At 35.5% G+C, this 16,903-nt stretch overlaps 1 protein-coding gene across 5 annotated transcripts in view; it reads right to left on the bottom strand.

Moving 5' to 3' along the window:
* LOC145691014 (zinc finger MYM-type protein 1-like) overlaps nt 1–16,903 on the bottom strand; it is a 309,663-nt gene that overhangs the window by 158,244 nt on the left and 134,516 nt on the right. For 2 of the 5 annotated variants that reach the window (XM_081766528.1, XM_081766526.1), the window contains exon 5: nt 2,566–4,767. The exons of the other annotated variants lie outside the window; for them this stretch is intronic. In XM_081766528.1, the coding sequence (XP_081622654.1) occupies nt 2,578–4,767 (2,190 nt within the window). In that variant the 3' untranslated portion in view covers nt 2,566–2,577. The remainder of the gene's footprint in view (nt 1–2,565; nt 4,768–16,903) is intronic. 5 annotated transcript variants of the gene reach the window in all.

Below are 16,903 nucleotides of genomic sequence, written 5' to 3'. Positions count from 1 at the left end.
GTATACGTACATTATGAAGCTCACAGTACTAATCTTGTAATTAAGGGTGTCTGTAGTGCGTCAGAAGTAGTGAGAAACTCTTTGTAGTCGTTGCATGAATTAGGAGTACTGTTTTCGCAGTCACTTTCAGTGAGGTTAAGATGAAGGCTAATGCTGGTGCTTTTGTCTCAAACATTGTAAACATTAAACCCTTATGTCCCACTAAGTGAATTTGTAGACTCGGTCTAATAATGGGTTGTTTAACATTATGAAGAAATTCTCTCTACGTTGGAAAAGATGAAGACTGACGGAATTGTCAACACACCTTCAGGATCAACAGCTGGGCTTTGGCTTTTGCGGTTTTTTGAAGAAGGATCTACATTTCTTGGGCTCATATGGCTAGAGATATTATCAGAGGTTGGCGCTTTTTAACAGAATACTTAGTCTGTGGCTATTTGAGAATGCGTTTTCGAAGCATTACCCCCTAGAGCGAACGCGACCAAGGTGGCTATTTGGTAACTTTACTTTTGCCAAAGTTATAAATCATACTGTGAGCCAGTCAGGTTTTTCAGGTCTTTCTTGCCAAATCCAGGTCTATAATAGCAGAGTTCCAGCACTCTGAACAAAGCATCTTTAAAGCAGCTGTTTCTTGCTAAAATCCCCTTGCCTGGCAACATGTCTTTCTTTTTCCTTCCTTTTGACATCTTTTAAACAGCAGGCGGTCTATTGTTCCGAAACGCACCAAATACGTTCGAGCTGACGTTTTCTCCGCGTTTTTAGTGCTTTCACATTTGTGATTAGCCAACCACATTTAAACACATGGTTAGCGTATTCCAAACGTACGTATGAAGAATAAAAACACGTTGCGATCGCTTCAAATAGCGCCCTGTTAAAGACTCAATTTCAGCGTCAAAATGGGAAACAATACAAATCATAAATGAAAACATGAACTTGAATAATATGCTTAGTCACTGATCATAAGTTCATTGTACTGTCATGAAACCTACAAATTAATATCATCGCCCTGGAAAACCCATTGATTTTAATAAATATTGTCAACAGTACTAAAACAGGATTTTTCGTGTCGCTGGAATAGAACCTGTTATTACCATTGATAGGATTTATCTATCGTAAATTGCAGCACTTTAATTCATGTTATGTGACATTTTGAAAATTAAGGGGGGTGCAATGACATAAGCCTTTCTTTAGATTTGGTCCACAATGTTGAGTGAAGGGTACTGTCCCCCCAGAAAAGTTTTGGTGGGCACGCCTATGCATAGCAGTACAAGATATTGTGCTTATAGGGCCTATGATCCGCAAAAGTAAGCTTACTGTCAATGATAACACCAAGATCTCTGAAAGAGGAGACAGAATTTATGTTCTTATGAGCAATTTTGTAAATGTGTTTTATAGGTTCCCTTTATACAGAAATCGTAAGAGAAGCACATTTTTCGATGTTTAAGCTAAGTTTCCAAGGATTACATCAGTTGAGAAGAATTGAAGCATCATGTTGAAGAGCAAGCGCATCGTACTCGGATTGAACTTGTCTGTAGAGTTTGCAATCATCAGCGAATAGAAGAATACTGGTAGAGCTGTTTGTAGGCAGATCGTCCATGTATAATAGGAATAGAAGTGGACCCAGAACACTGCCTTGAGGAACTCCAGAAGTTTCAGGAATAAAATCAGAAAAGTAACCTGAAACAAACTCGTGTCCTATTACTGAGATAGGTTTTCAGAAGACTAAGTAATTTGCCATGAATAAGTATATTGAATCTAGAACTGAGTTTGTATATAAGAAGATGGTGTGGAAGAGAATCAAAAGCCTATTCGTACTATTTTATAATTATTCAACAACGCACAGAAATTTTATGTTTATTGTCTGATTTCAGAAATATTCTGATCTGCACAAAAGAGGAATCACGCACAGTCTTCGTTTATCAAACATGTTCATAGTTTTTGTAGCTTTAAATATGCCTCCATTTGGTTTGTACAGCAGAAGATTTGTGCTTTCCAACTAACTTTTTCTTGCATTTCTAATCTTTCATACTGTTCATTTATAAAGAATGGAATATTAGGTTTTGTGTTAATCTTAATTTTGAAAGTACGTCAAACAAGACTTTTGTTTGCCTTATGTCTCTGTTATCTCCCATTAATTACTTTCTTTAGCGTTTATTTTCAGTTTTGGTCTTTTTAAATATTTCAAGTATTCTTTGCTTTTGAATACATATTTATGTACACGAACTAGATTACTGATCTGTGCATACTACTTTAGCTCATACTTACTCCGCGTATGAGCTTTGGTAGCTGAATCAGTTCTTTGCTGCACAGAAGGATTTCTTTCCTTATTTCAGAAACACCACCTTAGTACACAGAAGATAGAAACCATCAGAAATCACTTTTGCACATCATACGAATTCAGTCGGGTAAGGAAAATTCTAAGAACATTTAACATTTGAATTAAAACTACGCAGTAAACAATAACTATGATACCATCTACTACTGTTACACTACACTCCAAATATTACTCTACTGCTGGTACATTATTATTATTATTACTGATATAAAAATCATATATAACAAAGTTACCTTGAACTAGAGCTACTTGAGGTGAAGTTCAATCATTCTGGGTTTCTTGGCAAAATCATTGATGACCTCATCGTAGAAACTTGGGTCTTTTTGTAGCTCGGAAAGTAGATCCTTTTCAACAGATATTAGGGCAAAACTTTTCAGTCTGTCCTGGCCTTGCCAGTTGCAAGCGAAGTTCTTTATTCGCTCTAACACGGAAACACTCTTTTCCATTGAAGCACTTGTAGCAGGAATGGTTAAAATAAGTTCACACAGTTTCACTACCTCTCCATAAGATTCCTGTAAATCATTTGATTTAAGAAAGACTAGTAGTTCACTAACACTTTTCTCCCGTAAGACTTCAGAGACATATGTCGCCATTAACTGTGACCGAAGACCAACAAAATCAAACGCATTAGGATAGCACTGTTTAAGAGACTCCAGAGCAATCTCAGGGAACACTCTTCTGTTTTCATCTGAATTAACTGGATTGATGAGTTCCAAGAACCGTAGAGAATATAAATTAACAAATCTAGTGTTGAGCTGTTGAACGATTGTATCAAAAATTTCACAAAAGAGGCGTTTACAAGACGTCTTAATATCAAGATCATCATGTAACCTCAACCTCTTTCTCTCTGGCTCACATACATATTCTGCTTCCTGTATTGTCTTCTCCCAATATTCTTCAAATTGTTCACGTTTTTCTTCAAGTTCAGCTTTCAGTTTGTTTATTTTGGTAATACAGTAACCAATGTCATGGGATTTCTTTTGCAAGATGGAAAACAACTCATCAGTCAGAGGAAAAATGCTTGAAAATATTGTCAACATAAAACTGAATCTAAAGTCTTTAAGTGAAACTAAAAACCCACGGGCAGCAATTAATGCTTCATAATCCCATTTTCCATCTGGATCTGACATTTCTTCAAACAATGAAATAAGATCTTCACGATATTCTGATACAGTACAAACTAAACGGGAATTATAGCTCCAGTGTGTAGCAGAAACTTTGGGCAGTCGGATTCTAATTTTAGTGTCCAATGCATGATTCCTCTTTGATGATTTAGAGAAAAATGCTCCCAATCCACTTAAGATCAAGAAAAACAATTTGCAGTCTTTGATGTTAGAAGTCGCCTGAGACAATACTAAATTTAAATTGTGAGCTAAACAATGGACGAAAATGGCAGTAGGATATGATGCCCTAACTTTCGTTTGAAGTCCATTCAAATGATTCGAAAGAACCACCGCACCGTCATAACTTTGTCCTACTAACTTTTGAGCACAGCTGTACTCATCAACTACCCGGCAAACAATATTGTGAAGTGCTTCAGCTGACCGATCTTTAGAAACATTAACAAAGCCCATAAATCTTTCCTTAAGTATGCCATCGGAACCTGTATAACGAAATGCACAAGAGAACTGGGAAATATTACTTACATCACTAGTTTCACCCAAGATTATCGACACAAAACTAGCTTTAGAAATTTCTTGTTTTATATGTGAAAGCAACACATTAGAAACAGATTCTATTAGATCATTCTGAGTTATATTTGATAATCCACTGAACACCGAATTTTCTAATTGGCTGTGTAATAACGGATCATATTTGCTAATTAGAATTAACAGTTCTTCGTAATTACTCCTATTTGAAGAATCAGTACTCTCATTATGACCCCTAAAATCCAGTTCTTGTTTCTCCAGAAAACAAACAACATCAATGAAACGCTTCAGAATTTTTCTGTTTTTACGAACGCGATTATTGTACTGCTGATCACTGATTTCCTTTTGTTCATTAAGAATAGGGTCAATCGTGGATTTTCCAAAAGTTTTTTCAACAATTACTGCTTGAAGATGATAGTGAGAAAGACTGTGCTTTTTTAAAGCTCTGTGTATATTCTTCATGTCATTATATCCTTCATTGTTCCAAGAGTTCTTATTATTTGAGAAAAGTAAACAAGGCCAACAATATAATTTGTTTGTTAAAGAGCAACCACATAACCATGAATTACTGTCATATAAATTAACATTAAAATGTCGAACACGTGTTTTCTCTTTAGTGGAAATATTAAGTTGAGGAGTTGGTCGACCGTTCTGCACAATTTTCTTTTGTTCTTCGAATGCTCGAGATGCAAAATTACGTTGCTGTAGATCACAAATTACATAGTCACAATGATCTGTAGATCCTACCTCAGTCTCCACTTCCAAGGTTTCTTCGTCTTCCTTGCACTGCAATAATCAGAAACTGCGGCTGTATTCTTTTCTCTCATACAGACTCATTGCACAAGAATCAAGTACACCACTACACTATAAAAATCCGAATATCACAGCAAACATGTACACATGAATATAACAAAGTTTTAAAGACTATAGTGGTAGCAACGAGCCATTAAGTTTCATCTAGATCTACTCTTAAGATATGTAATCAAGTTATTTCTACTCATATATGTAGTAATTTGTAATATGAAAGAAGAATTTATCATACATTTGCAAGGCTAAAATTTTCATACATGCTACTTTTTCTATTTCTTTTTATGTAGGAGTGAGCCTTTTTTTGTGCCGCTGTTGGAGTAATAAAAATGTCTGTTAACTATAAGTGACTATAAGTCCTACCTTATATTTACAACGAAGTTTATGGCCTCAGGGGACAGGATTCCATGGAAGTTACAAAGTAAAACATACTGCCCTTATGCAGAGTCGTTTTCACATATGATTAGCGTCATAGTAAAGGTCTGACTTCTGGAGGAAACATACAGTATGTCAGTTTAACTCTTTACTATGGCACTAATCATACGTCAGAACGACTATGCATAAGGCCCACTAAGTCCTGCACGTGTATATTTGTGAAATTGTGAACGTGTGACTGTGTATTTATGAAACTACATTTGAATAAGGTAGCGAAATATAATTCTTCTATCTCCTCGAATGAAAAGAAACAAATGTCAACTCCATTCATAGTAAATAATCACACACATAAATAAACGGTACAAGAAACTACGGTACGTCGAAGTTTCAGAAGAAATTATATCTTATAGGTTACAGCTTATGGGACTGCATAGAAGGAGCAAAAGCAGTGTACCCATCTAAGGACCAGAGAGCCTACGCAAGAATCTGTCTTGGGGTACAATCATTGTTACTCTCATGTACGAAATGCGAAAAACAGCCAAACAAGCCTGGAATAACTTGAAGACTGCTTACGAGAATCAGGGAATCAGCAGGTGCCTAGCAATAAAACGGAAACTTTTCAGAGTGAGGTGTGAAGATTTCGAATGCATGGATAAACTCCCCGAAGAAATGTCAACGTAGACACAGGAGCTTGGAGACATTGGTTGTGATGTGGAGATGAAGAAATTGCCGTAATGATGATTGTTGGTTTACCTGAGGGAATTTAATCCACTTGTAAAAACAATAGAAGGAACACAAGTGAAGTTAACCAGTGAATTCGTAAAGTGTACACTGATGAAAGGTGATTCCAGAAGAAGTGAAAGTGCAGCAAAAAATGTGTCTAGTGATAATGCTTATACAACAAAATTACATGCTACACTTTTGTTAACGAGTCATACTGCTTTGTCAAATGATGATAATGACGACTTTGGTTGATTGATTCGAGTTGTACTTCCCATATAACTAAGCGTAAAGACTATCTTCTTAATTTTTCAGAACTTGAGTCATCTGTTACTACACTAATAACCGAATTAATAGTAGTAACGGTATGGATAACGTAAATGTGACTCTGGACAACAACAACGAACAGAAAACTATATCGGATGTGCTATTCGTACATACAATTAGTGGAAATTTGTTATTCGTGAACAAAATAACTAATAACGGTTATTATTTAATACTAAAAAATGCTTTTCGCAAATCGGAAGTAAAACTGTACGGTAAAAGTCAATATGCAGGTAATAACATTAATGATATTTATAAATTAGATTGAAAAAGAAACACTATTTTGTCTGCAACTAAAAATATTTGAGAAGAAACGGAGAACAAACATGAGTTGACAACTACATCAAAGTCATTAGAATATCATAGGTGTTTAGGTCATTTTAGTTTAGTGAATTGGTATTGCTTAGAGATATATTAGCTGATGGCGTCAACTTCAAAAATGAATATTTACAAAAATATATACATGTATTGAGGGGAAGCAGAAAAGTGTTTTCCTAAAGGAGTTGCACAAAAAACAAAACAAAAGTTAAGAGTTGATTCTTTCTGATGTGAATAGTCCTATGTTTAAAAATAGTTTGCTAATGATTGGTACTTTATTAATTTTACAAATTATTTCACCCGTAAATCCTCTGTATATTTTGTCCAACCGTTTTTTTTTTTTTTTTTTTTAATTTAAGAATCTTGTAGAAAATCAAACAATTATAAGTTATAGTGGTACTGAATACTGTACCCACTTATTCTATGATTTGTTTAAAAAGTGTAGTATAATACACGGAACTACCATGCCTTTTACACCACAGCGAAATGTTGTATTAGTAAGACGGAACGGAACAACTATGAAAAAGCAAGCTCGGTACTCCATGATTCAGGTTTGGATAAATGATATTGGGCGGAAGCTGTTTCGACAGTGGTTCATTTCAAAATTGTCAGTTCTACTACTGCGATACAAGGACGAACAACTGAGGAAGTCCGGGCAGGACATAAAGCTAAACTTAAGCTGTTTACATATTTTTCAATGTACTGTTTACGCACTTAATCCATCGAATCAACGTAGGAAAATAGATGCAAAATCTAAACCTTACATTATGGTAGGCTGTTGTGGACATACGAAAAGGTATAGGTTAGCTGATCCCACGCAATCTGGTACAGTAACAAAGACAAGAAAAGTTAAATTATTAGAACACAGCATAAACATACATTCAAACATGAATAACAATATTGGCAGTTCTGATAGTGTAATGCCTCCTACTGTAGGAATTGAAGATACCAACCCTAACAAACAAAATTGTTCAAGATGTTAGGAATATAGTATCTAATTTAGTTGTGAGAATGATTTAGATCCTGATCCAGGTGAAATGCAAAACGTGGATTCGAATGAATCTGAGTTAAATAATTTAGCTGAGGAATACATGAATTGTCAGAGAAACAATGCAAAATTCTTAAGACTAATGGGGAACATAAAGCTCCTACTTGGACAAAAGATTATGACATGTCTTACGTATCTGTACACACAATGTCAAATTTTGATGAACCTGTAAGTTTTCATGAAGCCATGTCATGTAAAAACAGGAAAGAGTGGTAAAATGCTATGGATGAAGAATATCAATCACTAACGAAAAATAATGTGTGGGAATTGGTTGAACGACCAAGAGATGCCAATCTCATTAAACGTAAATGGGTTTAGAAAAGTAAAATCGACACTAGTGGAAATTTAATTAAATGTAAGGTAAGATTGGTAGCAAAAGGTTTTGCATAAAAATGTAGTGTTAATTATGATGAAACATTCACTCTGGTTATAAGGCAGTCAACATTAAGATTATTGTTTGCTTAGGGACCTGAGCGAGATATGGGTATACATCATACTAATGTTAGTGGGGCATTTCTGAATGGCGATCTAAAGATACCTTGTATATGGAACAACCTATGGGTTATGATGATTGGAATCAAAACAAGGTACGTTTACTGAAAAAGAGTATTTATGATCAGAAACAATTCAGTAGGGCTTAGGACATGAAAGTACATGAAATTTTGACTAACATAGGGTAAAAACACTGTAAATGTGAACCTTATGTATATATCAAGGAAGTGGAAGGCAAGAAAATAATACCTGGATTATATGTTAATGATTTTTTATTTTTAATGAAAACAGAAGCGACAAGGAAAAACTAATCAAGGTATTGGCAACGTAACTTTCATGTGAAAGTCCTAGGACCTGTAAAGAATTGTCTTTAATAAAAGTAGACAGAAACAGAGAAAAAGGACCATAAACCTACCACAAAAGGAATGTGTACAGGATTTGTTAGGTAAGTTTAACATGACAAGTTGGAAACTGTTTCGACTCCTATGGAAGTAGATTTAAAACTGGAAAAAACTAGTGCATGTGAAACTAAATATCCGTATCAGAAACTAATTGGATGTTTAATATATCTTTCGGTATGCACAAGGCAGACATTGCATATGCTTGTAGTAAACTAAATAAGTTCAGTAACTGGTATGACAAAAGCAGCAAAAAGAGTGTTAAGGTATTTAGTAGGAACGACAGACTACGGTTTTCAGTATTAGAAAAGTACAGATGACGCAAGAATGTTTGCAGATGCTGACTGGGCAGATAATGTAATCGACTGAAAATCATACACAGGTTTTGTTGTAAAATTAGGAAACTCTACTCTAAATCGAGTTAAGGAAACAATAACTATTGCCTATTCTAGCACAGAAGCAGAATATTACGAAATGACAAATGGGAATTCAGCTCACAAATTACTTTGTATAAAGATAATTAGAATGCTCAAAGATTTGTTGAAAATGGTCAACAGCATACACGACAGAAACATTTACCACAATATTGTACTTTTCACACATGCGGTATAGAAGATGTCAATATATTTCTATGTGAAAAGCAAAGATAGTTTATAAACATCTTATTACTAGTAGATCATACATCTTCTTTTAGTGAGTTTATGAATAACATGACCAGATGGTTTGATATCACCAAGTAATAAGTATACATAAATAACTTACATATTACTGATATACATTCTTACATATCTGCTTGCTGCACTATTTATTATTGTCAACTTCATCTTATAAAGTTTACAGGTTTCTTGTGTATGTTCAAGATATTCAAAAGAGAGAATAAAAACAATATTTCAACAGGTAATTGTTAGTCTTTCTTTGAAAATTTTATCTGATTTGGAGTCTTTTACATTGTTAGGTAATTTGTTGTAAATCAATATTCCTGTATACTTAAGGTCTTTTTGGTAGTGCTGTACTACGTGTAGGTATAGTAAAATAACTTTTTTGTTTCTAGTATTGTAAGCATGCACGTCACTACTGCACTTAAGTGTCAGTTTGAGATATTTATTTATGAAAATTGCTATTTGTTATATGTAAAGTCAAGGCAATGCAAGAATTTTTAGTTCTCTGAATATTTCTCTACATGAAGCTCTTGATTTAATACCGTTTAATGTATAACGTATCTTATAATACGAAGAAAGAATTTATGATACAATTGTAAGGCTTATTTTTTTTTATATGCGTCTTCTTCTATTTCTTTTTATGTTGGAATGTATATTTTTTTCTTTGTGTACCGCTGTTGAAATAATAAAGAAATTGCTCATTAAGCTAAAAATGACTTTATATTTCCAACCTTATAATTCCAACATCTACCGATTTCACCACTCAATAGAACGCAAGAAACTGTTCCTGTCGTCAACTCCCAACCACGGAACTTCCTTAGTGTCGCCTTGTCGCCAGGTTCCGTTCTGTTAATTGTTTCATGTTGATTATATTTTCGTTCTTGTTACTATTCATGTTGTTACCACTTAATTGGAATAGTTGTTACAGTGGTTGTTGTTGTGCAATGTTATTCTTGATCATTGTACCTTTTTTGTGCGTCTGTGTGTATGCGATATATATGGTCACGCGGAAAAACTACAAGATGAAAATTTGTGGTGCTCGAATTGCTTCCTGAGAGTACAATGAAAAATTTTAGGCGAGGGTAAGCAATACAAAGAGTTGCTTCCATACCCGCTAAGAAATACCAAAGAATTACGCTAGAGGACATGCTTATGATTTATGCTATAGTGTTGCAACTATTTATCGTATCAGGACCAAGCAACGACTATTCAGATTAATGTCAAGTAAGAAAAAAGAGAGATTTATGAAATCGGTTAGAATAAACTAAATTAAAGAAATAATAATGTTACGTGTGAGAGTTGGGTATGCACTGCTTACTTCTTAGATACATGACATAAACGCCACTTGCACATTATATATACATATTTTTCCTAAATTCCTAAGATATAACACCATAGCTCTTTGCTCTTTGTTAAATGTTTACATTTGTTGCAGAAAATTTCAGATGACTGATTTACTGATTCTGGCAAGAGTGGCTCAATTTTAGTGAACTTGTTTGTGAGCTAGTCATTTTTTGAAAACTGAGCTTATAGTCATTGTCAAAAGTCTGACCATACTAGTGATTTTCAGAATTTCCCTCCCTAAAAGATACATATATCCATACAAAACGCAGTTTGTTGGACTTATTGTGTAAAATAAACATTATTGTTCAAATAAACAAATTAAAACATATAATCCTGTTTCCACTGATACAAACTTAGAATAAGCTTTTGTTTCATGAAATGCTTACACTGAGACTTGATAATAGATTTACCAATTCATGTATCTGTTTAATTTATCCAACTTTTGCGAAGCTACGTGACTCCAAAAGCTCTCAATAGCTAGTAATCATTGCTATATATTTACGGACTGCTCTGTCAAGTTCATCTTACAATAGCCCGATAGGTAACAAACCTGGTGATTGTGGCAACTATTGCATTTGTTGGTAGTGTAAGCGTATTTTTCAGTGCAGCTTGGAAGAATGTTTGGGATGATAATCCTGTTGCAGTGCAAAGTTACTGTCCCAAATATCCGTTCCTGATGGAATTTTTACGCTGTTCTACTTCTTGGCGTGAAGTCGATTTACTAGAGAAGTTTGACAACGTTCTGAAATGTGGACAGGAATCGTTACGCAACTGTAACCTAAACAGCAACGCATGGATACAGGCCTCCCTTCCAGTTGATTCTGGAGGTCTTCGTATTCGTCGGGTTGTCGATTTGGCGTATTCTTCATTTTTAGCGTCGTTCTATAACTCCCGGCATACAATTGAGATACTCCTCAACCAACTGAATGAGCCTTACATAGAATCCGATGTCCAAGACTGCATATCTGATTGGTCTAACCTAGTTGGTTTAAGTCCTCCTGAAATAACGGGCAGAAGTTCGCAATCAATTTGGGACAAGCCAGTCATCAAATTATATCAATCAGTGCTTTTACAAGAAGCAGACAGTCAAGAGGATAAGGCTAGACTTCTCGCCTCCTCATCACCAATTTCAGGTGCTTGGCTACAGGCATTACCTTCACACACCCTAGGACTGCACCTTCCAAACGAAAGTTTTCGTATTGCAGTTGCACTTCGCCTAGGAGTAGACATCTGTGAATCACACAACTGCTCTAAATGTGGTGGTGCATCAGTCAAGCAGAATGGTCTACACGGTCTGTCTTGTATAAGTAACTCCGGAAGACATGTGAGGCATTCGAACGTGAATGACATTATCTGGAGAGCACTCACATCGGCGGAAGTTCCATCTGTTCGTGAACCTGTGGGGTGTAACAGATCTAATGGCAAAAGACCAGATGGCATGACGCTGGTACCATGGAAGAGGGGAAGGATTCTTCTCTGGGATTTCACCTGCTCTGACACTTTCGCGTCATCTAATCTCACTCTTTCTTCATCTCGAGAAGGAGCTATTGCAGCCCGCAGAGAATGCGAGAAAAGAATAAAATATAAAGATCTGCTCGATAGGTACAGGTTCGTGCCCGTAGCCATTGAATCGAGCGGCATTTGGGGCCTCGAAGGGCTCAATTTCATCAAAGAAGTAGGCCAACGTATAGCACACCTTACTGGTGAGAAGCGGGCTACTACTTTTTTGATACAAAGTATCAGCATAGCAGTTCAGCGAGGAAATGTGGCTTCCATTTTAGGTACATTACCTCCTGGAAAATTATTAGAAGAAATTTTTCTTTTATAACTAACTGTTCAGAATTTACTGTTTATCTTTCTGTAAAAAAAAAAAATGTCAAATAAAAAAATATGAAAAAAATGGAAAATAAATCTTCAGTTAACATTAAATCCGAGAAACATTCCATCCCTCACTTCAATGTTGTGAAAGAAGTTTTTCTTCATTATTTCATTAATTTGAACTATATTATCATTTTAATAGTCTGCAAGGAACCTCCAAACAGTGATGCTGTTCCACCTGTTTCATCCCTTGCTGTAGGAATTACACGATCGGAATGAAAGTGCTCTTCGGGACGCCGACGCATAATCTCCTAACATCAGAAGGCAAAAAGTTGGAATTCTTGATTCGTCAGTATACAGTTCTGTTATCCATTGCTCATCATTTCAGTCCTTATATTTTTGATCCAGAAATATCTTTCTATAATGTTTCCTGTTTGAAGGAATCGTTTCTTTACTGCAATTCTACTCAGAAGACCACAGATCTAAAGACGCTGGGCCTCCGTTCTATTTGATATCAACTGGGCATGGCTGTTCCATAGTTCTATTGGTTCTTTGGGAGAAGTTAACGTCTATTCCGATTTTCTTGTTTTTTCAGTGAACTTGTCAGTAAGGGATGTTGTTATTTTTGTACGATCAGAACGTTTCCATGTAATATTTACACCACTTTATGATTATCTTTCAAGAGTTCGACGCACTGCTCCGCTGGATCGCTGAGCGATTTTCCCAGAGAATGGTTCTCTTCTCACAAAATAACCAATTGGACACGTGCTTCTACTCTCATTAACAGTTTTGCATCCGCATTTTATAGTATTTGCATGCTCTTCACACTATTCAAATGGTTCACGCGAATAAAAACAGCAGTAGCGTAGCGTTAAGTTTCGCAATGGGTAGACAGTATTGTTTCTTCTCCTTGTAAACTTCAATTATTAGAGTTAGGATTAATTCACACAGAAGAGAGACAGAGCTGAATGCACGAAGGCTAAGGTAGATGGTGATAACGATGGAATGAAGAATGTGGGAAGGAATGGAAGAATCTCGAGAAAACTCACACATACGTTTATCCACCACAAAACCAACTTCTGAAATCGAACCGGGAACACTATGTGCCAAAGATGGGCACTTTGGCTCCTATTTAAACATTTATTACAAAAATATCCATTTACAGTTTTTCATAATAACAGCTTTAGAGTTTTCGGTTTAACATGTTAATTTTATTTATATATTTTGGAATTATTTCCAATTTAAGATATCAATATTGAGGTAATTTAACGTTTCTTGTAATCTGGATGTTTACACTCCACATATATGAAAATTAACGTTATGTAACCTTAGAAAGAGGAAACACATAGTGCAATACATCGCATCGACATTCAGAGCCTAATCAATGTCTGAGTTTAAGGTTTTTCCTTTCTAATGAAGACCTCTGAGTGAATAAAATTGTAGGAACTCTGTACTAATCAACAACTCTGGAAGGAAAATCTTCCTATATATAATCTTCCTGTGTATAATTTACTTCCTATGTATAATCTTCCTACTTGCTTCGTGTGAATATGCGATTCCCTGCCGGGAATATTTGCATGATCCCTGATTCAAAAGATAAACTTAGAAATTGACTATTAAAAAAATAAAAAAAATAACTTGATACCATTTTTTATGCAACAGCTTAGAAATGTCATTTAACAACAACTGGTGCAATAAATCTATATCTAATCATTTCGTTTATACATAATACATAATTAACACATACACATTTAGCTAACGATTTTAAAAGCAATAACAAAACAGCACACTATAAAACCTCTTGCGTTCCCTTTTGCCTTTCGCAGTGTTGACACACTCTGATATTGCGATTAAACAGAAGCAGTAGCTAGATCGTAGAAGATTTATATCAATTACTGGTATTCATAAAACTTTCAGCAACTGTTACGGTAGTTATTAATTTAAGTGTTTTTTTTTTCCTTTATTTCTGGAATTTTTTCTTAAAATATAATTGAATATCTAGAAGGAAGAGTGAAAAGATGCTGGATTTAAATAATATCATTGCGCTAAATATGATATCACTTCTGCTGAAACATTTTATAAACTGTCTCTTTGCCAGGTTGTTTCAGTGGGCGAGAAGCTCAGAGCCGCATGCGCGCGTCGCTTTCAAGTGGGAGCTCCACCGATTTGTTTCAACCACATTGAGACATATTGCTTGATGTCTTCCTGTAACCTGTTTGACACAGAACTTTTTTCTTCCGTTTTGAAAAATACAATAATTTACAAATTAGATTCTACTATTATTGCTATTAACCAAGATATCGCCGAACCAATCATTTCTATATTCTTGGACAACATGAAATGTACATTGATTCTTGAAATGAAAATGAATTTTTTGTTTTACGTCCCACGATTATGCCGGTTAGGCTAAAGGAGACGGTGATGATGAGAGATGAATGAAATGGTGGAATGAAGAAAGTGGAAGGAAACGGGAGAACCCCGAGAAAACCCACGCACACGGTGTTTGTTCATCACAAAGTTCACTTGACGGGAGCAGGGTTTGAACCCGGAACCCCAAGCACCAGAGGTGAACGCTCTATCACTGAGCCACCGCGGCCCCTACATTGACTGTTATTAATAAGAAAATTTTGAAACAATATTCTTTTAATTTTAAAGGGTAGACAGCGTTTCAACGTCTCTACGCTACTGAAAAACAGTAAGATCGCGTGTCACAAATTTGTATCCAATTCTTTCCATATAACGACACGATTGGATGGCGGATACATAACTGTTCGTTAAAATAAAGATTGTTGTTGATTTTGAGTTTAACGTCCCGTTCAGCAGAGAGGCTATATGAGACGGGAGCTACTGATTAACGTGGAGGCCCGCCGAGAATAGAACGCGGGTCTTTCACGCCAAAGACGCGGACGCTAACCGCTTGGCCACGAAGGAGCTCTTGTTAAAATAAAGAGACAACTAATGACAGGGGTTTATACACTAGGTGTCATTAAAACGATGCATTATCAAACAAACAGTGACGTTAGTTATCTGTTTATTGCTAAGCAGCTTTCCTCAATAACTTGTTTCAATCCCAACAAGACCATTAAGTTTCTTATCCTTATATGATCAATGTTATTTCTTTTCAAAAACGAGTCCTATAAACGTAATTTTTGTCTTTTATTTTGAAAATTCTGTAAAATGAATAGCGTGCTCAGACTTTTGACAATGACGGTATATAAGCGAGTCCGGGGAAGAAAATGGGAAGCACCATTTACATCGAAACTGACTTATGACGTGAAACCAGTTACGACAGGGCTTTATTTTTTGTGGGGATGGGGCAAAGGAATTTTTTGCAGGGGGACCAGCTATGATAAAGCTATATACGTTCATGGGGTATTCGGGCGGAGAAGCCGGATAACAGCGAAGAGACACGCCCATCCCTTGCCCATCTAGTGCCGTCACTAGATGGAATGAATTGGGATCGGACTAGATAACAGTATGTAGATAGTTGAAGTTCAGAAGTGTACTTGCAAATGGCAGAAGAGGCTTGATTGGCATATGTTACTGAATATGAATCCTGAACTTTCTTTTCCTCTTCAAATAAAAGCTATAAAATATCTCTTACTATTACCATTCCCGAGCCGCCATTGTATATATGTTTTAACAATAAAAACGTTAGAACTTTTAAATGAGTTAGAGTCAAAACCACAACTGATAATGAATTTTTTGTTCTGTTATGAAAAACAATCAGGGGCATTATGTTTCGAAGATAATATCGTTCAAATGTCTTCTTCTGCTTCAGTGAGTGGAATATATTCTGAGAGTCGAATTTGACCCTTTTCGCTTCGCACACATATTACACGGTAAATTTGGAATAGTACATATATTTTGTTTCAGTTAATGATCTTTTTCTGGTTATTCTCATACATCTTATGAGAGCTCAGATAACTCCGTAAAAAATAATCCAATGAGGAGAGATTACATGATCTAGACCAGTTAACATAATAATTCCTAGATAGAACGCGTCCAGTCATTGCGTAATATGTTGGTAAATTCGAATAATTTCTATGTGCTGTTGAATTGTGCATCTCTCGATGCTAATTTACCACAGACTACTACACATAGCTGTCTTAATTTAATCTCGTCAATCCAGTAGCTGTTGCCACAACTCGCTTTTAAAATTCTGACGTTCTTTCTGGTAAACTCTGCGGTATAAAATTTGGTCCCAGTGCCATTTTAGTGAGAAGAACAAACTAAATGATTTTATAATCTAATGTACTAGAGTTTCATTCTGTCTACCCATTCGAAAACAGAAATACAATAACTTGAATTCGTACTGAAAAAGGAAGGCAAAAATTATACTTGCGAGACGTTCTTTGCCAAAAATTGAGTGACTATTAGCAGTGGCGGCTAATGTTAGTGTTGCAGCGTTGCGCAACGACCAAAGTATTTAAAAAAAAAAAAATTATCCTCAATAGTAGTGAAGAACAGAAAAAATACTTTTTAATACTTGGATATATACACTTTAAATAACATATTTTTTAATTCTGTAACTGTCCGTTCCGTTAATCCGTTTTAAAAAGCGAAAAATAATCCGTCACAGAGTCTCTAATTTATATTGTGTTGCAGCGAGCATACAA

This window comes from Thermobia domestica, chromosome 7 (assembly GCF_964235325.1).
Source record: "Thermobia domestica chromosome 7, izTheDome1.hap1.1, whole genome shotgun sequence".
Classification (NCBI taxonomy): domain Eukaryota; kingdom Metazoa; phylum Arthropoda; class Insecta; order Zygentoma; family Lepismatidae; genus Thermobia; species Thermobia domestica.
This window is presented reverse-complemented; position numbering and strand designations above follow the sequence as displayed.